We start from the raw sequence: 22,886 nt of genomic DNA, 5'->3' as shown, positions 1-22,886 counted from the left end.
AAAAAATCGGTTTGTTATTAAAAAGTGTCGGCTGACATCATGGCCAAAATAAAATTGTTAATTACAAACAAACTAATTGGTCACAAACGTTAAAAACTGACTCACAATCAATTACAAACGATTTACAAACGAAATACACTTAGAAAAATTAAAAATTATCAAATTTAGTAATTTCTGTCGGCTAGCTTCATGGTCATCCATCGCACACAAAGTTGCATAGGCTGCATAAGCATAGCATAAAGGCTTGGGCACATAGACAAACTTAAGCAGTAAAACTCAAGCAGTAAGCAAATCAGCCAATCACAGTCAAGAACTTAAGCACGGCCCTAAGCGGTAGCGAATCCATACCGTTGATTTCTTACTGCTTAAGTTTTACTGCTTAATAAGTTTTTTTATGTGCCAAGGCCCTAAAACCGCTGGACCAATGAGCAACTTATGTAAATTAATATTGCGACTTTATGCTAAATGCTCATTGGTTTAGCGGTCTTAAGGTGGAAGCACATAAAATTGCAGGAGCCATGAGCAGAATGCAGAAGCCATATGCGCATGCGCTATGGTGTCTGCATTCTGTTCATGGCTTCTAAATTTTCAATCTACATAAAAATACATAATGAGGGCGGCGGTGTGGTCTAGTGGTAGAGCGCCAGACTCGTAATCTGAGGAACCAGGTTCGAGTCCACTAGAGCCATGAATCATGGAAAAGTTTTTTCCGAAAAAACCGCGCCCCTCCGTGCAGATGCGGAGAAAACTGGGCTCCGTCTTTCGGAAGAGACGTTAAACCGTTGGTCCAAAGTAGGAAAGTAGGAAACAGTAAGGTAGTAGGATGAATTGAAGGTTAGGGTTGGGTACGTCCCTTCAAAACGCCCTTTAAGGCCCCTCGGGGTATATAAAGTAAAATTCTTTATCCTTTTTTTTTTTTAAATACATAATGCATAGTTTATGTAGATTGGAAATTCAGAAGCCATGGGCAGAATGCAGATACCATAGCCGCCATAGCGCATGCGCATATGGCTTCGGCATTCTGCTTATGGCTCCTGCAATTTTATGTGCTTCCACCTTAAAGCTATATCCATACAAACTTGCATAAGCCCATAACATCCATAACATCCATAAGCATAAGAGAATTGATTGGTCCATATGCATGTGCATAAGGAAATAGACCAATCCGTTTCTTTATGCATATGGTTACATCTATGCAAGTTTGCTGGATAGATAAGGGTCCGGACACACACTTCTGCACAACGCATAATGCGTAAGCATAAGAAAATTGATTGATCCATACACATGTGCATAAGGAAATAGACCAATCAGTTTTTTTATGTTTAAGCATTATGCGTTGTGCAGAAGTGTGTGCTCCCCGCTTAAGACCGCTAAACCAATGAGCATCCACCTTTAAGGTCTATCCAGACAAACTTGCGTAGGTGCATAACCATATGCATAAAGAAACGTATTGGTCTATTTCCTTATGCACATGCATATGGACCAATCAATTCTCTTATGCTTATGTTTATGGGCTTATGCAAGTTTGTGTGGATATAGCTTTATGCCACGTTTATGCTACGTTATGCATTTTGTGTGCGATGGTCTTAAAGCCCGTATCAGACTACGGATTGGGATTGAGATTGGATTGAAATTTAATCAATCAGAACAGAGAAAACTGACCTTGCGACCGTGCGCAACCGCGGCTCGCGTCGCGAAATTACAGGCGCCTAAGGTGGTGCTGCGGCGTCTCTCCGAGGAGGCAGTGCGGCCGTTGGCGAGACAAGCGGAGCCGGACAACGCGGCCGCGTCGATTGCGGAGGCGGCAAAGGAGCCGGGACCGGCGCGCGAGGCGACGGTCTCGCTGATAAGGAGTCCGGGGACCCAGGAGCCGGGTCCGACGCCGACCGACGAGCTAGGTCTGCCGACCGACCTAGGCTTGTTAAAGGATATCGTGGAGATGCTCGAGGCCGAGCTCCCCGATATGCCGGAGGCGGAGGCGCGCGCTCCCGAGGCGTTGGGAGACGAGCGAGTGACCGAGGGCGAACCCGCAGCGGAGGATTGCGGATCCACGGTCTCGTTCAGGAGCCCGGAGGGTAGCGACGGTTCCGAGATGGACGAGGCGGAGCCACGTCCGATTTAGATATAAGTTGAGCGTCCGCGTCCCGAGGATGGGGGTAAAGTCGGGAGACATTAATAGTAGTTTTGTTTTCTTTTGATGACCACGATCCTTGTTTCATTTAGTTCGTTTCGGTTGATCGTAGTATGGATAGCGACTCCATCCGGCGCGTGGTTAATTATAAGCATATCATACCGCGCCAGTATTTTTCACTTAGTTGAGGCTCAGGCAGCAGACCCCTCGAGAAGAGGTTAGATATTTATTTTTCGTTTACGCATTTTTATTTTATTCCCGTTGGCGCGGATATGGGAGGTCGTACGGCGACACGACGGGGCTTGAGCCCAACCACATTTTCCAGGAAAGGGGAGGCTCCCGTGCGGGTGGCCAGGGTACCTTCCCACAGCACAGCGGACGAGCCGAGACGGTCCGTGGAACGGGCAGTAGACGTACGACAAGGCGGCCGATCACGTTCGCTGAGTGGAGACTGCGGAACCCCGGTGACCATCCGAGGCCCGAGTAGTTAGTAGCGCGCCATAGAATGGCGGAAGCGGCGCGCGAAGGGAAAATGGCGGACCGTCCGCAAAATCGAAAACGACGCGACGGACGCGAAAAGTTAAGACCCATGATCGCGAGGGGAGTCCCGCGAGACGTAATGCGAGCGTTGGAATTGCGATCCGACCACCGGGAAAATTTATGGCGGACCGTCGGGAATTTTCATAACCGACGGCGTTGCGACGAAACGATACGTCCCTGACGAAGAAGCAGGGACCCCGAGTCATGCATACGGGGTTGGCGACGCGATGCGGAAGCGCGGACAGGAGATAGCGAACCGTCCGCGAACTTGCACCGGGTGCGTCGTCTACAGGAATTGGGCACCCCTGACGTCGAGGGGCACTTCGCCGAGCTCACGAAACCGAGTCCCGTTAAAATCCATCGGCCGGGGAACGAAATGGCGGACCGTCCGGGATCTCGCACTAGGTGAGTCATCCCCAGGGAAAAGATATCCCTGACGAACGGGGACGTCCCCGTGGACGTCCGTGTCCGGTCGCCGTCGAAATCCGACGACCGGTAACGAAGTTACGGAACCGTCCGCCATCTCGCGACCTAGACATCTTCTACGGGGAAGAACCGCGGAAGACGATTTACTAGGTCCACCGTAAAGGTCAGGAGGGGTCGACGTCGTCGGCGAGCCTGGTGCTCTGCACCCGGACGTCTTCCTCAGGGAAGTCGCCCGGATGGAGGTTGTATGCATCATAATAGACCTGGCGCACAGGTCGGCGTCAGCGGCCGCGCGAAATTCGTCGCGGTGGAAAACCGCTACCCCGTCGCCAGGACGGAGCGACCGCGCGAGCGCAACGCGCGTGGAAATTTCCACGGGGTTCGGCGCGAACGGCGTAAACACCCGCGTGGAAAAGTACCGGAGCCAGATGCGTAGTTAGCAGCGAGAGAAAACGGAATAGACGTCGGAGTGGGGGTCACCGATACCGATGGTGGGGAGCTCGAACGAGACAAACAACTCGAGGCAGTCTCTCGGGGATGTTCGAGCGAATAACACGTAATAAGCCTCGCTCTTTCGTCGTCGCGCTAAGTCACCGCGAACGTTATACGAGTGCGATAATTGCGATTCGTCAACATTCATAACAACCGGGAACGCCCGCGGAACGCGTTAATTGTCGTCTTTACATTGACGAACGGCCTTTTTAGACCGAAATAACTTTGTGCGTCGTAGATAAACGGGGCGTATGTGCCTACGTATACGAACGTCCGACATCTTGTGTGACTTGAACTTTTGTGAACAACCATCACTGGAAATCAATATTATTGAATAAATTAAACATCCTTTTCGTAAAAGATTTCGAAAATTCATTAAATTGGACTTACCTTCTACTCACCTGATCCATTGGCGTCGATCACTCGAAGTCCCTCGTTGATCCTGGATTCCGGTGGCAGCGACGATCCTGATCGGCGACGGCGATGATCCAGCGGTGGCAGGAACCTGAAAAAAGAAGATTAATTAGTCTGATTAATAATTAGAGAGATCGTTCGATACTTACCTTCTCGGTGGTTCAAAGCAGGGTTGCAAATAATTAAATCAATTTCTGATTTAATTCAAAAATAATTCATAAGTCAATTTTGAATTATTAATTATTCTAAACTTTAAATCATAATTAAAATTTGATTTGTGAATTACACAGGCTTTAATTCACAAATCAATTTTGATTCGTGAATTACGAAAGCTTTAAATCATAAATCAATTTTGATTTATAAATTGCACCGGCTTTAATTCATAATTCAAATTTGATTTGTGAATTACACAGGCTTTAATTCACAAATCAATTTTGATTCGTGAATTACAAAAGCTTTAAATCATAAATCAATTTTGATTTGTGAATTACACAGGCTTTAATTCACAAATCAATTTTGATTCGTGAATTACAAAAGCTTTAAATCATAAATCAATTTTGATTTGTGAATTGCACTGGCTTTAATTCATAATTCAAATTTGATTTGTAAATTACACAGGCTTTAATTCACAAATAAATTTTGATTTGTGAATTACACAGGATTTAATTCACAAATCAGTTTTGATTCGTGGAATTACAAAAGCTTTAAATCATAAATCAATTTTAATTTGTGAATTGCACCGGCTTTAATTCATAATTCAATTTTGATTTGTGAATTGCACAGGCTTTAATTCACAAATCACTTTTGATTTGTGAATTGCATCGGCTTTAATTTATAATTAAAATTTGGTTTGTTTATTACACAGGCTTTAATTCATGATTCGTGTTTTAAAGCTAGTATAATTCACAAAACAATATTGAATTCTGATTTACAGGACTTTAATTTACAAATTACCTAATATTAACTTGTAAATTACGACTAAAGTGAACCATAATTACATATTAAATTATTGTGTACATATCACCTCTAATTAAAAATTCAGATTTAAATATTATTAATTAAAAGGTTTCACATTTAAAACTTACAATTAAAGTAATAAATATATAATTTTTATGTCTACGTGGCCTAGATCGCAGATGACAGCACCCAGGCCGTACGCTCCGTAGTTTTCGGTGTCTAGGTGTTCCAAATTCTCGAATTCGATGTCTACGTTTCCCAGGTCACCGATGACCTTTTTTCGAAATTAACACAAATTTATTATCGTAGTCATGTAATAATGAAAACGGAGAGGAAGAGGACGTTTAAAGAAATAATTAACATCCAAATTTCTCTATAAATTTGTATTTTCTTATATTGAAAAATATGCACATAGTCTCACGACTTATATAACATTATGTAAAATAGATTAAAGATAATATTGCAATGAAATATATATATATATATATATGTATGTGTATATTACAAATATTTACATAGAAACGCATTATTTAATATTGTGTATTGTTGTAATTATTATGTTGTGTTTTTATGTTTACTTGTATACTTTTTATATTGATTTAAAAAATATATTGGTTTTTTTACACCTAAGTGATACGAATTGCAAAATTCCAAACGATCTTTAATCAAAAATATATTTTTGAAGGTTCTAGCCAACACCTGAAACGTGGGAAATCAGTTATTATTTTTTTTTAAGTAATAAGACATGCAAGTTTCAATTTATATTATCTTCGTCCTTCTAAATCAATAAAAATAAAAATCATTATGAAAAAAGGGATTGTAGAATGGTTGTCATTTTTTTTATGCAAGGAAAATGGCGAATACTCTGCCAAGGAAGGTAAAAAAATTTATTTTACATAATTTTTATTTTGGAAAACGGATTAAAGTTAGAAATTATTATAAAAAAAGGGATTATATAAAGAATAGTTATACATTACTTTTTTTATATGCTAGGAAATGGCGAATACTCTGCCAAGGAAAGTAAAAAATTTCATTTTGGAAAACGAATTAAGGTTGAAAATTATTATGAAAAAAAGGAATTGAAGAATGGTTATTATTTTTTAGCATGCAAGAGAGCTGGCGAATACTCTGTCATGTTTAAATCTTTACAAAGTATTGTTGTTATAAACATGCTTATTCATAAATATTTCTTTTTTGAATTTGCCTTGTATAATACCCACTTTTCAAACTGTGAATCTGATAATCTATTAAATTTTGGTAAATTAAGTAAAGTTGCATATGGAAAAACCCTTTCTATTGGTGCTGAGGACGGCAATGCAGTATTGTATTTTATAAATAAGTTTTTGACCAAAGGAAATTTTTCCAGAAGATCGAATGAGGTTTTATTAAAATATCTCATTAATTCATTTTCTTCTTGTCCTTGTGGAACAAATGCCGTAGTAAGAAACGAATCCAAATTATTTTCGCCAAAATCGAAGAAATCATCATTAGCATCTTGTGATTGTGGAGCGACTGGTTGTTCCTCTCTGGCGGGTCTCATAATATTATGTGCCAACTCTTTCACTCTTTCTTTAGCACCTGCTTTTAAAGCAGACATCCAAGATATTTTAAATCTTGGATGTGTGAATGCAGCTATTGCTGCAAATTCGCCTTTGCCTTCAATATTGAAATATTCACAGAATCTTCTTTCTAATTTATTTTTTAAGTTTTCAACTAATGGTCTGCATATTTCAAGGTTACTGCCTTGTACTAATAATTCCCATTTTTTTCTAATACTTAGCAGTGATGGTAAAAGATAACCGTAATGACAATACTGTTCTCCTTGTAATACATCAATCGCTGTCGCCAGAGGTTTACACCATTGCAAATATTCTGTGATGTACTCAAAATCCTGATCCCGTAATGGCCTTGTAGTCTGTATGATACTTCGAACTTCGGAACTCATTATTTTTCCTCTTAATGAATGTATCTGTTTTAACGCATCATATAAAGAATTCCACCTTGTTGGAACCGGTCTTTTCAAACTGCATCTAATAAATTTTCTTAACTCTTCTCGTTTTTTTGGTGAGTTTAAGCATTTCCACAGATCTTGACATCTATCCATGGCACTTCTATGAGCTGTTTCAATTCTTGGACATTCATTTATCGCGTTTATAGTGTCTGTAGTCGCAATCAAACTTAATGTGTGACTAGCACATCGGAAATGACGAGATAGCATTGGAATAGCTGAGATTTCATCATTAGAAGTTATAATACTTTCACTGTCTGTCATCCTATATTCATAATCAAATTCATCGTTATCAACATTTTGTGCGGCTGCTTCTGCAGCATCCATAACCACTTCATTGTTTTCATTAGATACATTTTCAGTGTCTGCAGAGGTACTTGCATTTGCACTTGCACTTGCTTGAGCCAAATTTTCACCACTTGATTTATTACTTTCTGCAACATAAAGATATAAATTTGTATGATTACAATGTACACATGGATGTATATTAGGGTGGCTCTTATTTACTCTTGGTAAATTTTTTGGGGGATTTTTTTTTGCGCTACCCTCCAGTTTGGTTCCATTTTATGAAAAAAAAATCTGTTAAATTTCAGCTCAATCGGATAAAGGGAAAGGGTGCCCCCAGGATCTTGAAAATCGAAAAAATAATAAAATTACAGAAAAAATCAATTTTATTTGTTTAACAATTAAAGTAATTTAAATCGACCGTGACTGGCAATATATAACGTCTTTTCGATATGAACATTGAAAAACTGTGAGCCAACTTGGTTTGTCGGATTCACACAGCACTTTTTCGGATCAATCATCGAGACATTATTAATTTTGACCATGGTTTTGGTCAGTTGATGTAATTTCTAAATTAAATAGTTTTTAAATTTTATTGCGAAAAATATTACCCCAGCCAGGGTTTGAACCTGGAACCTCCCGTATACCGTGCGGGTGTCTTCGTGGTGAATTTATATTATCACTACAAGAAGAAAATGCGATCTGTGATATTTGTATCTTTCTTATCAGTGTGTATGTCAAAGCATGGTTTTGTGCGCCTTCTGCAATCAAAGCACCGTATCTGGATTTCAGGGTTCTTTCGAAACTTTTTGAATATCAAGCTGTTGATCGTGGTATCTCTCGTGTTGCTTTACAAAAACTATCAATCATTTATGGTATTTGAGCCCTGAAGTTGTCGTATTAGCTTTCTTTGATACAAATTTATCATTTGAATCAAAAATAAAAATGGTCATTTTTTTGAATCGCGAAACAGAATCATCAAACAAAAATAAGAAGCGAATAAAAGTACAAATCGATAAAATCCCAGAAATTATTAACAACGGAATTGAACAATTTGTTTCCACCGAAACTAGAAGATTTTTCAAAAGATTTGACTTGAATGATGAATTCCTTAAGACAGAACCGTTGACGTGGCATAAAAATGAAAGTTTTGTAAAAGGTCTGGAATTAGTAAATAAATTGAGAGTTGTAAATGATTCGGCTGAGAGAGGGGTCAAGCTTATGGAAGATTATAATAAATTATTTTCGAAAAATGAGCAACAGAAACAGTATGTGCTTCAGATTGTAAGTGATTATCGCCGAAAGTTTCCAGATTATAAAAAAGAGACTTTATCTCAGCCGCTCAGCGTCAAGATTTGTAATAAAAAGAAGTGATTTTTACATTTTTCTCGGAAATAGTTAGTCGTACGAGAAAAAGTGGTAGATGATAATATGTGCATTTTTAATAGATCTACAACTTTTGTATAACACTTTTTTGGATATAATTAATACTTTGCAAGATAAACAAATAAAATTAATTTTTTCTGTGATTTTATGATTTTTAAGGTTCTGGGGGCAGTGGGGGCACCCTTTCCCTTTATCCGATTAAGCTGAAATTTTACACAGATTATTTTTTCATAAATGGAACCAAACTGAGAGGTAGCGCGAAGAAAATTCAAACCTTGAGAAATAAGAGCCACCCTAATGTATATATGTGCGTGTGAGTGTGTATATTATGTTCATAATATATGATATACAGGAGATGGACAGAATAATATGAACACCTGGGAAATGCACTACTTTTTTATTAATAAGAAATTATAATTTTTTATTAATTAAAAAAGGAGTGCATTTCCCAGGTGTTCACATTATTCTGTCTATCCCCTGTATATGTTATACGATTTATCGTTAATAGGCCAGTCATATTAGACTAATTTAGGGGGTTAACCTTCCAATTACTTTTCCCAGGTTGCAACCACGACTATTCCAAAAAATCAAAATTTTTTGTTTACATAACTACAAACTAAAGAAAAAGGGTCTAAAAAATCGATTACACCATGAAAAGTATTCTTTGTAGTTCTCAGATGATGTGTGATTTTTTGGGGACTTTTAATTCCATTTTAAATGACGGAAAAAAATCACCGACGTAACATAAAAAAAACGATGAAATCGAGGGTTTTCGAGATCCGAGTCTCGGACTTTGACGGCGCGTGCAAGCTAAACGACTGACTTGACGATAAATGTTGTAGATCTTTATTGTAGATAATTTTACGCTCTACAAAAAAGGTACGTATAGTTAGTTAATAAATTTGACGTAAAATTATTATAAAGTAAAACTTCTTTTGAATCTTTAACATGTCAATTAATATATTAGATAAAACAACAATGTTTGAAGAAGCTATAATAAGTTTCAATGAACTGACACAATTATTCTTAATCTATAGACTTTGAAAAAAAATAAAGTGTCACGTTTAAAAATTGGTTGATAATTTAATTTAGAACAACAATTTAAAAATAATTAAAGAAAAGCTAAATATGAAAAAAAATATATCTTACTTTCGAATAACTAAAACAAACTAAAAGTTGTTCAGAACCTGCTTATGGCATATTTTCCAAATTAGATTCGTAACCTAGCCGTGCCCGTACTTTTTAACTTTATCGCATATGAATATTTTAATCACCTTGTGAAAAACATTCTGGGTCATCTATACCAAATTCTTGGAAAGCCTTCACAAAGTTAGATCCATTATCCGTAATTGTAGCTATAATTTTATCACATGTTAATCCAAATGTTGTATGGATTCCTTCTAACATCTCCGCAATATTGTCAAACGAATGAGTTCCGGGAAATCGCCTACATGCTAAAGCTGCCGATTTTCTGTCTAGAGTTTTTTCGTCAATCTGTTGATTAATATTATAAGTTTTTATAAACAATCGTATAGAAATCTAATAATTACTATTTAGTTATGTTGACAGTTAGTTTAATTATATCTTATGCAAATAACACATTTCTTACCCAGTGAGCAGTAACACCTAGAAATCTCCTATTTGAACCAGTCCAAATGTCGGCTGTTGTGCAAACGTAACGTGCACTGTTCATCGCTTTACGTATTTCACTGACTTGTTTATTATGTAAGTCATTCACCCTTTTACCCACTGTATAACGGGTCATATGTTTCAACGGTTGATTACCATGCTTGATTTTTAAATCTAAAACAAATTAACATATTGTACATTAATTTTTAATTAAGAGAATTATTTTACAATTTTATTTAAGAAAAGTAACTATAAAAAGTGTGCAAGTAGAACTTGCACATTGCTTCCTCATAGTTATTAAGTGTGCAAGTAGAAACTTGCACATTGCTTCTTTATAGTTTTTAAGTGTGAAAGTAGAAACCTTCGCTCACAAAGCTCCTCTATGAGTAAGCTTTTATTTTATTTAATGTATAATTATTAGTATTTATTTTTTTGGCTTCCTCATAGAGAGATTTACAACAATCTAAACATATTGGCGGAAAAAACTCAAAAACCAATCTCTTCGTTGGTTTCTTCTACCCCTATTTCATATATAAATCATTTAAATTTGGTTGATTAGACCCAACTTTATACGCAATCAAAGGTTCATATACGAAATTCACGAAAACAAAGCTTCCTCTATGAGGAAGCAAAAACAAATAAAAAACGTATAAATAAACTTTTAAGATAAATGAATGTGTCTCATAACGATAACAATGCTATATACAAAAATCTATATTAGTATAATTTGTGTGTTGTCAGGATAAATACTTAAAATTACAATTTTTTATTATTATTTATTATTGTATATATGAATTAAATATTTCTTGTATTTAATAATAAAATTAATAAATATATAGCTAAATGTAAACAAAACGCTATTTCACATTATTTACATTACAAAATATGCGAAACAAGTAAAAAAATCAATCTTATGTTACTTATTTTTATAATCAAAAATATTTTAATTAAATCTTACCATCAAACATTTTGCGAAACGCCGGATTCTCAACTGTTTGAAGGGACAGCTGGTTGTCCAGTAAGAAATGAGTTACATTATTTTCAAACTTTTCTTGTGAAAACCTGCATGTAACTCGTCGAATAATTTCGGATTCACTTATTCTTCTTTGTTTCGATAATTTATGAGCATCATATTCCGAAATCTTTTCAGGATGTTTTCTCTATAAAAATTATTATTACAAAATATATAAACATATAGTCATTTTAGAAATTGTATTGTTCTACAAATAAATAAAATTTACCTTTAAATGACGCACAAAATTTGAAGAAACTTTTAAATCTCCTTGAACAATCGTCGCGCAATTTACGCATTTTGCAGTTATGTGTCCAGTTATGTTTGAGTCTTCTACGACAACGTCAAAAAAACGGCCATCTAAGTAAGAAGTTTTTTGGCATGCATCGATGAGTTCTTTTTCTGCTGCAGATAAACTATTTCTTTGAATTTGCGTAGGATTTTCTGCACCAGTAGAATTTGTGGCACTAAGACCAGAACGCTGAGATAATATTATATTTCCGCTAGAACTTCCAGAATCGTATATTTCTCCAGTACGTAATCTGCTATCATTATCAATTTGTAAGTGCCTCATGTCAACGGACGTATTGTCTATGGAATCGCTCAACATATCCATTTCAAATTTTGGACTCTTTGTCTTGGAAGGAAGGAAATTATATATTTATCAAATTTGTGTTTTTGTGGTATTTAACTTATTTTATTTTACCTTTTCTGTTGTTTAGCAATCACTTCTTACAAAATGTATCTCCTTTATGGTTTTAACACTTTTTTTGCACTGATTAACACTTTTTTTGCACTGATTTATTCTCCAACATAAAGAACAATTAAGTTATTAATAACAGATTTATAAAAAGTAGCAAAGAAAATGAAAATTTTTTATACAAGAAATAAAAGAAATTTTTAAATGTTAACAAATTATTTAATTTATGTAAGTAGAAATAAATTGAAAAAGTATTTACGTTATACGTATATAAAGAAACAATATAGAAAAAGAATTTGAATTCCGATTTGTCACAAGAGACTAATAAAGAAAAGAAATTGAAAAGTTATAAATCAAAATTTATAATTTCCAATATCTATGCGTTATGGTATCTTGTTGAAAATGATGTATAAGTAACAGGCTAGAATCGATAATATCCGAAGCACAGTTCAAAATACACTGAGCCGATATTCGTCACATTCTACAGGAATTCCTTCACATTGTTGTTGTTATGATGTTCTCTGCATATGACATTCAAGCAAGGGCTTCTAGCAAAGCTAGGTAAACCTTGCTCTTCTGTTTCCTTCATTCGACAGGTTGAACTCGAAGAAGACTGTTGTCGAAACGTTCAGAAGACGAAAAGTGTTGTACGAAAAGTGAGTATTTAATTTCTTTTTTAAGTGAAACTTCTATGGGCGCGGGGAGTGATTCGGAACGGAAGTGTTGCGGAAGTCGCGTTGCACGTTCGCGTTAAGGAAGTCCGCCACGAAAAGTTAAAACTTCTACGGGAGTGATTCGGTGCGTCGCGTTACGCGTTTGCATTATGGAAGTCCGTCACGAAAAGTCAAAACTTCCATGGGCGTGGGAGCGTTAGGGCCAGCGCACGTACATTGCCGTAGCGTCTTACGCCACTTTACGTAAGAATTGCCTTACGCGACACGTACCAAACGTACGGCAACATACCATACATTACATGCGTTACGTTACGTTTTTCTATGTACGTTGCCGTACGTTTGGCTTACGTGTGGCGTAAGGCGATTCTCACGTAAGGTAGCGTAACGGCAATGTACGTGCGCTGGCCCTTACGGCCGACCGTCAAATCGGAGCGTCACAAAAAAAAAATGTGTGTGGCCTCCACGCGCAGCAGAAGTAACTTCCTAGCTGTGAGGAATAGGATAGTGTCTCGTTTATGGTATCTGAATCAAAACCTGTGTAATTAACAAATAAAATTTTAACTATAAATTAAAGCCGATGCAATTTACTATCTCGGACTTATCCTATATATATATGTAGGGGACACCAGGATTGCAAATGATTAAATCAATTTCTGATTTAATTTAAAGATAATTCATAAATCAATTTTAAATTATTAATTATTCTAAGCTTTAAATTATAATTAAAATTTGATTTATGAATTACACAGGCTTTAATTCACAAATCAATTTTTATTTGTAAATTGCATCGGCTTTAATTTATAGTAAAAAAAAATCGGTTTTAATTTATAGTTAAAATTTTATCTGTTAATTATATACACAGGTTTTAATTCAGATACCATAAACGAGATACTATCCTATTCCTCACAGCTAGGAAGTTTTACTTCTGCCGCGCGTGGAGGCCACACGCATATTTTTTTAACAATATTTTATTATGCTATTGTAAATTAATTATAATTGATTAATTGATTAATTATTTTATTATTTATTATTAATTGCCATCTGAACTGCTTGTTTTAGAAACTCAATTACAAAAAAATGGGAGGAATATTTGGGAGAAGTAAAACCGAAGCAAATAACGTGAGTAATAACTTTCTTTAATATTATAAATAAATATAACTGGTTTTCACTAAATCAAAAAATAAACGCAAAATAAGAGCCGGCACTGTAAATGTTTTAATAAATTATTTTGTCACAAATGTGCATTTAGTTATTGACGTGTACAGTCATGTGTTTTTTGTAGTACGAAAACTTTCAAGGCTATCAAGGCCCATTTACCCAATCAATAATTTTATAAGTGAAGAAATGTACTTCAAGTGCTTATTTTTTGTTTTAAAAGTTAAATACATATATGCTAACAACTTTAATAAAACGTATTCACACTTTAACATTTATTATTTAAAACCATGAATTTGGATTATATTTTTAGAAGTAAGCTATTTTCGCGATTCTCCACAAAGGAGACAGAAAAACCGAGTCTTGTTTTTGCAGAAAAGTCGACTCCCTCCTTTGTCCTGACTTTTAAACATTATAAACTGTACATAATCTGACTCATAATTTCGCATTTGCTACTCTTACTCACGCCTAATCGTCTTCTTAATTCCACTCGCGCACAATAGAGAATAATTTAAACTATAATTAAAATTTATTTTAATGCATTTTTAATCGCAAAGAACTTTTATTTTTCACCGAAAAACTTTCCAGGCTCGCTTTGCCTCGGTCTCCCCTATTGTTAAGAAATTGCATTTGTCTGATTACCAGACTCAAGAATTTATAATTTTCCTTTTCCTTATTTAAATTTTTATTATCAATAAGAAATCTTTTCCTGCTTTTTTAAGTTAAAAGTTTATGATTTTTCTCATTTAAACATTAATCTTTTTTTTATTTAAATCTTCAAAATATAGCTTTTCCTTGTTATTAAAAAAGAAAACAACTTCTTACTTCTTTATTATTTAAACATTTGCTGTTAATAAACATTTGCTTTACCTTGGTCATTTCGTTGAAAAACTTAGAGCTTTTATTACTTTAAATTAATAAGCAATTGCTTTCTTACTTCGATTTAGAGTTTATGGTATTTATATATTTATATGATTCGAATATTTAATGTTAATTAAAATTCGGCTCCTCCGATTTCTACTCATCAAAAATTTTAATGTTACTGTCAAGTTGTAAAAATAATAAAATAATATTTGTACATTGATACAGGAAAAAGAGCAGAAAAATGAAGAAAAAAAAGAGCAACAAAGAAAAAATTTAGAAGAAATAGTTAAAAAAATGTTAGAACAAGAACAGTTACAGCTACAGCTACAGCAACAACAGCAACATCAGCAACAGCAACTACAACTCCCTCTGCTGCCAAGTTCGCCTACTTCACCACCTCAGCCGCAAACTGTCATCATATTTGAAGGAGCGTCGACCCCCTTTAGAGGTAAAAAAATTAATCTTTAATAAAAGTGGTATAAAAATCGGGAAATAGTTAGAGTGCAATCGGTATAAGAGATGTTGAAATAATGTAATCTTTGTATTTTTTTTATAGGAAGAGGAAGATGGCGAAGAGCTGCCGGGCGAAGTAGGCGAAATTGGTACGCAACGAGAGGGAGGGAATACGTACCAGGCAGATTACATACAAAAAATATATATAAAAATTTTTAAGTTCTCCTTCACAAAATTATTAAAGGGTAGGATATAATTTGCGAGCTCTTTTTGCAAAAGAAGAGGCGATTTTATTAACATTCATTGTTATAAAATACGTTGGATTGCAATGCATTTAAACATTTAAAGATGTATGTCAAAATAAAGGGATAGAGCTGAAATTTACAGAGATTGTGCACTTATATATCCCAAAAACCTGTGTTAAATTTGCGATCGATTGTCTGACCCGTTTCTGAGATATTTGCTTTAAAAGTTACAGAAATTGTATATATATAGATATACTTCCCATGTATATTTTTTACTTTAATTGTAAGTTTTAAATGTAAAACCTTTTAATTAATAATATTCAAATCTGAATTTTTAATTAGAGGTGATATGTACACAATAATTTAATATGTAATTATGGTTTACTTTAGTCTTAATTTACAAGTTAATATTAGGTAATTTGTAAATTAAAGACCTGTAAATCAGAATTCAATATTGATTTGTAAATTATACCAGCTTTAAAACACGAATCATGAATTAAAGCCTGTGTAATTAACAAACCAAATTTTAATTATAAATTAAAGACCGATGCAATTCACAAATCAAAAGTGATTTGTGAATTAAAGCCTGTGTAATTCAGAAATCAAATTTTAATTATAAATTAAAGCCTGCGTAATTCACAAATAAAAATTGATTTGTGATTTAAAGCCTGTGTAATTCACAAATCAAATTTGAATTATAAATTAAAGCCGGTGCAATTCACAATTCAAAATTGATTTATGATTTAAAGCTTTTGTAATTCACGAATCACAATTGATTTGTAAATTAAATCTTGTGTAATTCACAAATCAAAATTTATTTGTGAATTAAAGCCTGTGTAATTTACAAATAAAAATTGATTTGTGATTTAAAGCCTGTGTAATTCACAAATCAAAATTGATTTATGAATTCAAGCCTGTGTAATTCACAAATTAAAATTGATTTATGAATTAAAGCCTGTGTAACTCACAAATCAAAATTGATTTGTGAATTAAAGGCTGTGTAACTCACAAATCAAAATTGATTTGTGAATTAAAGGCTGTGTAATTCACAAATTAAAATTGATTTGCGAATTTAAAGTTGTGTAATTCACAAATCAAATATGAATTATGAATTAAAGCCTGTGTAATTCACAAATCAAATTTGATTTGTGAATTAAATACTGCTTAATTCACAAATCAAAATTGATTTATGATTTCTTAATTTCTTAATTACCAGTTTCGCAACCCTGCGCACACGGTGTTCACGGCGTATCGAATTACCAAATATTGCGTAGGTCGGGATGTCGTCCGCGTCGGCACATCAATCGCGTCAACGTGCCGTTTAGGTGGGCTAATTGCCTTAGAAAGTTATGCGTGTCAGGATAGTTATGTTCGGATGCGTGTTTCGGTAATTGCGTGTAAGAAATAGTCGTGCGGGCGGGAGAAAGTTATTCGCGTGATTTACTCCATTCTCGCGATCGGCTCAGTGCCGTCGTGATTGCGTATTATTATTGCTCGCGGTAATTCCGCATATTTTTCCTCGCGTTCGTTCCAGTATTTCGCGCTATGCCGAGTACCTCCGGCGTATCATTCTTCGCGTTCGAAAGTCACGGAAGACAATGTTCCGAATTCGATCAGAATGACTTGCGTTGACTTTGGTTATTACGTGCGTCGATTAAGTCTGTATTTTCGCGTTAGTTATAAGATTTCGCGTCACCTGGTGATCGCGCCGAAATGTTTCTCGCGTTATTGCGTTGCGTACGGTCGTCATTACGTTGAGCCGCGGCTTACACCACGATTCCACTAGTGTTAGGTTTTGTTACGTCCCGATAGATCGCGGCCGCGAAGGGGGCGGTACTCGGATCGCTTATACGGGACTAGTCGCTTTTCGGGTTATCGAGCCAAGGGGCTCTATCCGGGGATACCTGCGACCGAGGTAATTCGCTATCCAGGCGCTCGTCACCAAATCGTTTGCCCGATCCGCACCCTTACTGGGAGATTTAGATTCGGTAGTTCATCACCGTATCGTCGATTCAAAGGATTCGTCAGATATCGTTTAAACGGTTCTTCTACTCTAGTGCATGCGTAACATTCGAAAGCGGGCCGACAGTCGGCTAGAACCTTACTGCACTCGCTACACGTGGGGAACTCTATTCGCGGCCCGTATTGCACGAAGTGCCTGAGAACGCCTTCGAAATCTTGCCGGAAGGGCTGGTATTGGCCGAGCTGGCAATCCTTGCAAATAATGACCCCCGTAGTTTTATTTTGAAAAAACAACGACCAGACACAGATTCTTGTCATTAGCCATGCTCTGATAGAGCTAGGGGGTGAAATTACCTCCGGAGGTTGTCGATTTACTGGATGTCCGGGACACATGAACAATGGAACGCTAAACTCTAGTTTGGGAGATGGCAATTATCGTAGATTCGCGTTCTAAATATTGGTCTCCTCCCTCGTGTTCCACCGAACGTTTTACGTTAGAGAATATTTCACAACACGTAGTACACGCGGAGGGGCTCTGGATTTCTCCGATCACGATGTCGCACGAATCGCACTCTTCGACTTTGTATCGGTAACCGATATGCATATAATGGCGGACTAAGCAGTCGTACTGGCGGCGTTGCGGGCCCGTTAGGTCTCGGAAACACTCTTCACAGAGGTAGTGTTTGCTATCACGATTTTGATGGCAGATAGTAAAGACACACACGGCGCGCGATAACCAATTCCGCCGCGCAATTCTAGAGGCCAATGGGGTTAGTCGGCGCGCGGGGCGTCGCGTGCGCGGCTCGCTCATGCCGTTCGCTTAGCGCCTAGGGGCGTCGTCACTTACCTTTAGTCGAGTTCCAATGGGTAATCCGCGGTGCCCCAGTGTTCTGGTGGTGAGGCGTCGAACCACAGGTGTAGAATCTCGGCGCGGCGCTGGATCAGGCGGATCCGGCGGGGGTCGTCCTTTTTAATTGAAGCGATGAATTCCCAAGATGGAACTGGTGGTGGATTGTCGGAATCTCCCCCCGGTGTGAAGGTGATCGGGGTTAGCCGATAGTTCTGGGCCTTCCGGAATGCTTGGTAATCTGCTCGAGACTCGGCCTTGTCCAGTGGAACGTAGATGTATTGTATACTTTTAATGTTAATTTTGCGCACTGAAGTTACGTTTTCGAGTTTTGGTCTCGCGTCCGCCTTGCACGCGGAACTCGCGACGAAATACTTTTCGTATTCAGGATCAGGCGCGTAATCGGAAAAAACTCCTAACAATGGATTCGGAGGGGTCCCGAACAAAAGGCAGTTGAGCCTGCGGGTGCGTACCTTGAGTCCGCTTCGTCGCTTCTTGGGCATTTGTTAACTACTGATTGAGGTTAAAAGACAAATTCGCTTCAGCTGACTCTCCTTGCTCGTGGCGAGAAAGCGTGCTGCTCGTACAGCACTGCCCCTCTCCAGACACCCACGGACGGTAGCGTGCCGCTCGTACGGCACTGCCTCGTACGCAGATGTGGCACAAGGGGAGGACCGGTGTTTCAGATGCCTTATTGCAATTACTAGAATACCCACAGGCGGAGACGTGCCGCTTGTACGGCACTGGGCTCGTGTGTGGATGTAGTGTAAGTGGGATCAGTGGGGGATGTGCGAAGGGGTGTAAGAATTTGCAGAGTAAGATATTGTATAAAAATGATTGTATATTACAATAATTCTACATAGGACATACGATTACAAAAGTAACAAGATTACAATCAGGAATGTATATATGGTAACACGTAATTCTATATGTAGTGAGAGAGCTGAAGGCTCTGGGTTCGGTAACGCACGTAGAGATAGGAAGATTCTCGATGTGGAAATAGGAAGGTTCTGGATTCAGAGAGACTCGAGAAGGATTCAGTGGTTACTTAACTAGAGAGTCCGTGATCGAGATACTCCGGGGAACTGAAAGCGTCCCTTGGGATGTTCGTCTTTATATTCCTGTTTTCCCGATGGCGGGGGTGGTTGAGTGGAAGGGTTGCCTGAGTGGAAGGGTTGAGTTGCGTCATCGGCTTCGCTTTCGATTTCTCTCCTTATATGGTCATGTTCTGAGTTTTCTTCCTTTTGTTTGCCTGAGTGGAAGGGTTGAGTTGCGTCATCGGCTCCGTTTTCGATTTCTCTCCTTATATGGTCATGTCCTGAGATTTCAGGAAAGGTCTGGGAGGGTTTAGGTTTGCGTTACCTGAAGGAAGCGTTGCGGGGAAATTCCTATGGCTAAACCCTTGTGGGCATTGCGACTTATTCGTTGTGTATATACATTATTAGAATAGGCCAAGCCTATTGCGTACATCGTGACTTATTTTCTATATTTATATGCTAATGGGTAGGTTAGGCCTATCGCGCAGGTCGTGACTTATCGCTGGTGTGGTAACTTATTCGGTGGTAATCCTACTGTCGGTAAGTCATGCTAGTAAGTATGGTAACTTTTTCGGTGGTAATTCTACTGTCGGTAAGTCATGTGTGACGTCCTGGGTGATGCGAGGTGGCTCGATCCGACAGAACGTCTCCGTTGATGGGTTCTTTTTCTTGCAGTTAAGGAGGTAAAACCCTAGAATAATTAATTGTTGATCGGCGATGTGGATTATGGCTCCTTGGATCCGTCGAAGGTAGGTAATTCAATAATCTTTATCTTTCTTTCGATATAAAAAAAGTATGATATTTATTGTAGAACTTTTACGATACAAGTGGCTTATGTGAGAGGATGGAACAAGTATAAGATATGTGACCTTTCCTGGCTCGTTCCACACTCTCCGTCGAGAGGGTGAAAGATTCCGCTTTTATACAATTTTGAAAACGGTAGTGGGAGGTGACCGCACCTCGTTACTATGAGTCATAAGGCGTTGTCTAGCGGATGTGAGTCTACTTCTAAGAGTGTGGCTCGCTTGCCAGCAATGAGTCATAGGATGATGTCTTGAAATTTACTACCTTATATGGTCATGCGTTGCGCTCCGCTTCGACATGTCCATATATGGTCTATGTTAGGACTAGATTTACTCGAATGAGTCATACAGGTGACTCGTCTGAATTCCATTTTTATTCTCTAGTCTAACAACGGTTTGTATTGAAAGCGATACCTACTTTCATTATAAAATTTCAATATGACTTTTATTATAAAGGAAAATAAAAAATCTTTAATATTTTAGTTTTTAAAATGTACAAATATATGTTGAATATTATTTAAGTTTCTTTAGACATATTTTACATACAGTAGAATAATTCAATAATACAATTAAAGTCATTATTAGCATGTCTAAAGTATAAAAGATATTGCTCTCTTCGTCTATCAGTTACTATAGTATATCTGACTCTCTCTTTCTTTCTTTCAGATTGTGCAATACTCGCATCTCGCTCGGATTCGCGTTTCTTATGCTACGCATAATACAATTCTTTCTCAGGTTCGTGAGTAACGCTTCGGCGCTTGACGCTCGATATTTATACTAATTTTAGTAAATATATATTTATTTGTTTAATAATAATATTGATAAAAGTGATGTTAGCGGTGGTAATAATAATTCTAATACCAGGTCAATAACATATCGTGTAGATGGAAATAGTCAGCATTCTCATTAGTACAGGAAATAAATAAAATTAAATTGTTTATATATAATAAGATTTTTATTATTTTTATATCTCGCGAATGGTTGGGAATTTGATGGGAGTGTATAAGAAATGTATTGTAGGATTTCCTCTAAAGTATAATATGGCATTGGAAAATTTTATTGTTGATATATGTATTTATTAATAACAAATTATTTATTAAACAATTTGGGGTCTCCTAATCCACTCGTTGATGTTCTTAGGTTTTACATGATTATGCGGTTTTGATTCTATAATAAAATAAATTTTTATAAGGGACTTTATATTATTATTATAAATATTTTATAAATAGACAATTGTAGAAATAAAAATTATTATTGTTTTTACAGGGTTGCTAATGCGGATTATATGTATACATGTGAAATTTATATATATCGGAACGAGTTTTATTATGGGGTGTCAGGACACAATTAAAGGTATATATTTCTTCGATTAATTAGGTATAGGAGCTTATTAAAAATTATGCTTTATATATCATTTTCAATGGGAAATGTTCAGGTTATCAGTGTATATAAAAGGGATTTTTTTTACCATTGTGGTTTATGGGATATTATAACCTAAATTTCCCTGTCCTGGGAACTACCTGCGGACATGTATATATATGTTGTCACAGGGTAGGTTCCGGGTCTTTTGTCTTATACCGGGTGGTTTTTCCTTTAGATTTTCGTGTAGCTTTCATTAGAAAAGTGACATGGTTTAAACTTATATAAAAATTGTTATACGTGATCCGAGGTATAAGTTAAAATATTTATTGACATGGTCAATAATTTGTTTATAATTGTTTAAAAGTAAGTTGTAAAAAGAATTAATTATGTAGTAAATGTTTTTCTATCGAATAATTTTAATGATTATTCCTTATACACATATATATTGTTTTTATCTCAAACTAGTTGTTTTCTAATTTTATTTTAATTTATTAAGAATTTATTATGGCTATCCTTGTCTTACTCTCTGTGAACTGGTTAATACCAGTGTTAATTATTATGATAAAAATAATACAGTGTTAATTATTATGATAAAAATGGAATCTCTCATACTCCTAAACATCAGCAACGTTAACCCCGATTTTCTATTTAAATTAATTAAACTAATAAACGAAATTAAAATTGAACGTTCACCCCATGAAAGACGAGGATAGTTTAATAACTATCCTCGTCTTTCATGGGGTGAACGTTCAATTTTTAATTTCGTTTATTAGTTTAATTAATTTAAATAGAAAATCGGGGTTAACGTTGCTGATGTTTAGGAGTATGAGAGATTCCATTTTTATCATAATAATTAAGTGTCAAATATTTCGTTCAGAAGTAAAATTTTTCGGTTTTAAAATGTATAAAAACTAAAATATTAATGTAAAAGTGATTTGGTCTTTGTAAGTCCAAAGGGTAGGAAATTCAAAATGGCGGACGTGAAACTTTAACAATTTATAACTCGAGAACGATAAGAGATAAAAAGATGGGGTTTTTTTTGTTGTGTTCAGACAATTAAGGGCATTATTTTGGGTTGTTTAAATTTTCTGTGTTTTATGGATTTCCGTAATTTTTAATTATATCTCGGAATTAAGAAGAGATATGATGTGGGGGTTTTTTGTGAGGTTACTTGACATGCTCTGCTGAGTGTCTGCAGTGATTTTATTTATCATCTTTAATAATAAATTATAATAAATTTTATTGTTAATTAGTTTATTTTGAGAGATCCAACAATGATTTATAAATCAAAAGTTGTTTGACTTTTTGTGATAGTTCCAGTAGTCACACTAACTAGGTCTGTTAATAATATAATTTAATTGTTTATAACAATCATGTTTGAAAAAATGCTAATGAGATAATTATTATTTTAGCGTGATAATGTTCCTTAGGTATAAAAGGTTATGTTCTTATGAATAATCTACTTTTAATTAATTTATTTATATTTTATTTTAATTTTCTGAGT

General features: G+C 36.2%; 2 protein-coding genes across 2 annotated transcripts; one reads left to right on the top strand and one right to left on the bottom strand.

The window, feature by feature from the left end:
* Nucleotides 1-3,764: 3,764 nt before the first annotated feature.
* Nucleotides 3,765-12,073, bottom strand: LOC139823617 (uncharacterized). Its single transcript, XM_071796143.1, has 8 exons — nucleotides 11,510-12,073; nucleotides 11,227-11,428; nucleotides 10,249-10,442; nucleotides 9,914-10,133; nucleotides 6,309-7,402; nucleotides 5,124-5,234; nucleotides 3,991-4,094; nucleotides 3,765-3,903 (listed from the first exon to the last, which is right to left on the bottom strand). The coding sequence occupies exons 1-8, from the start codon at nucleotides 11,894-11,896 to the stop codon at nucleotides 3,765-3,767; spliced, it is 2,451 nt and encodes an 816-aa protein (XP_071652244.1). The 5' UTR covers nucleotides 11,897-12,073.
* Nucleotides 12,074-12,253: 180 nt separating this feature from the next.
* On the top strand, nucleotides 12,254-15,635 carry LOC139823589 (uncharacterized). Its single transcript, XM_071796120.1, has 4 exons — nucleotides 12,254-12,636; nucleotides 13,714-13,773; nucleotides 14,899-15,121; nucleotides 15,230-15,635. Exons 1-4 carry the CDS (start codon nucleotides 12,508-12,510, stop codon nucleotides 15,343-15,345), a joined length of 528 nt encoding a protein of 175 aa, XP_071652221.1. The 5' UTR covers nucleotides 12,254-12,507; the 3' UTR covers nucleotides 15,346-15,635.
* Nucleotides 15,636-22,886: the final 7,251 nt, after the last annotated feature.

The sequence above is a fragment of the Temnothorax longispinosus genome, unplaced genomic scaffold (genome assembly GCF_030848805.1).
Source record: "Temnothorax longispinosus isolate EJ_2023e unplaced genomic scaffold, Tlon_JGU_v1 HiC_scaffold_14, whole genome shotgun sequence".
Classification (NCBI taxonomy): domain Eukaryota; kingdom Metazoa; phylum Arthropoda; class Insecta; order Hymenoptera; family Formicidae; genus Temnothorax; species Temnothorax longispinosus.
This window is presented reverse-complemented; position numbering and strand designations above follow the sequence as displayed.

Excerpts from the sequence above, each read along its gene's own strand:
- LOC139823589 (XM_071796120.1), top strand. The coding sequence starts at position 12,508 with ATGACATTCAAGCAAGGGCTTCTAGCAAAGCTAGGTAAACCTTGCTCT. Across the intron at positions 12,637-13,713 it reads CGAAAAGTGTTGTACGAAAA|AAACTCAATTACAAAAAAAT; the intron begins GTGAGTATTTAA and ends TGCTTGTTTTAG. Across the intron at positions 13,774-14,898 it reads GTAAAACCGAAGCAAATAAC|GAAAAAGAGCAGAAAAATGA; the intron begins GTGAGTAATAAC and ends ACATTGATACAG.
- LOC139823617 (XM_071796143.1), bottom strand. The coding sequence starts at position 11,896 with ATGGATATGTTGAGCGATTCCATAGACAATACGTCCGTTGACATGAGG. Across the intron at positions 10,443-11,226 it reads GTTTCGCAAAATGTTTGATG|ATTTAAAAATCAAGCATGGT; the intron begins GTAAGATTTAAT and ends AATTTGTTTTAG. Across the intron at positions 7,403-9,913 it reads CCCAGAATGTTTTTCACAAG|AAAGTAATAAATCAAGTGGT; the intron begins GTGATTAAAATA and ends TTTATGTTGCAG.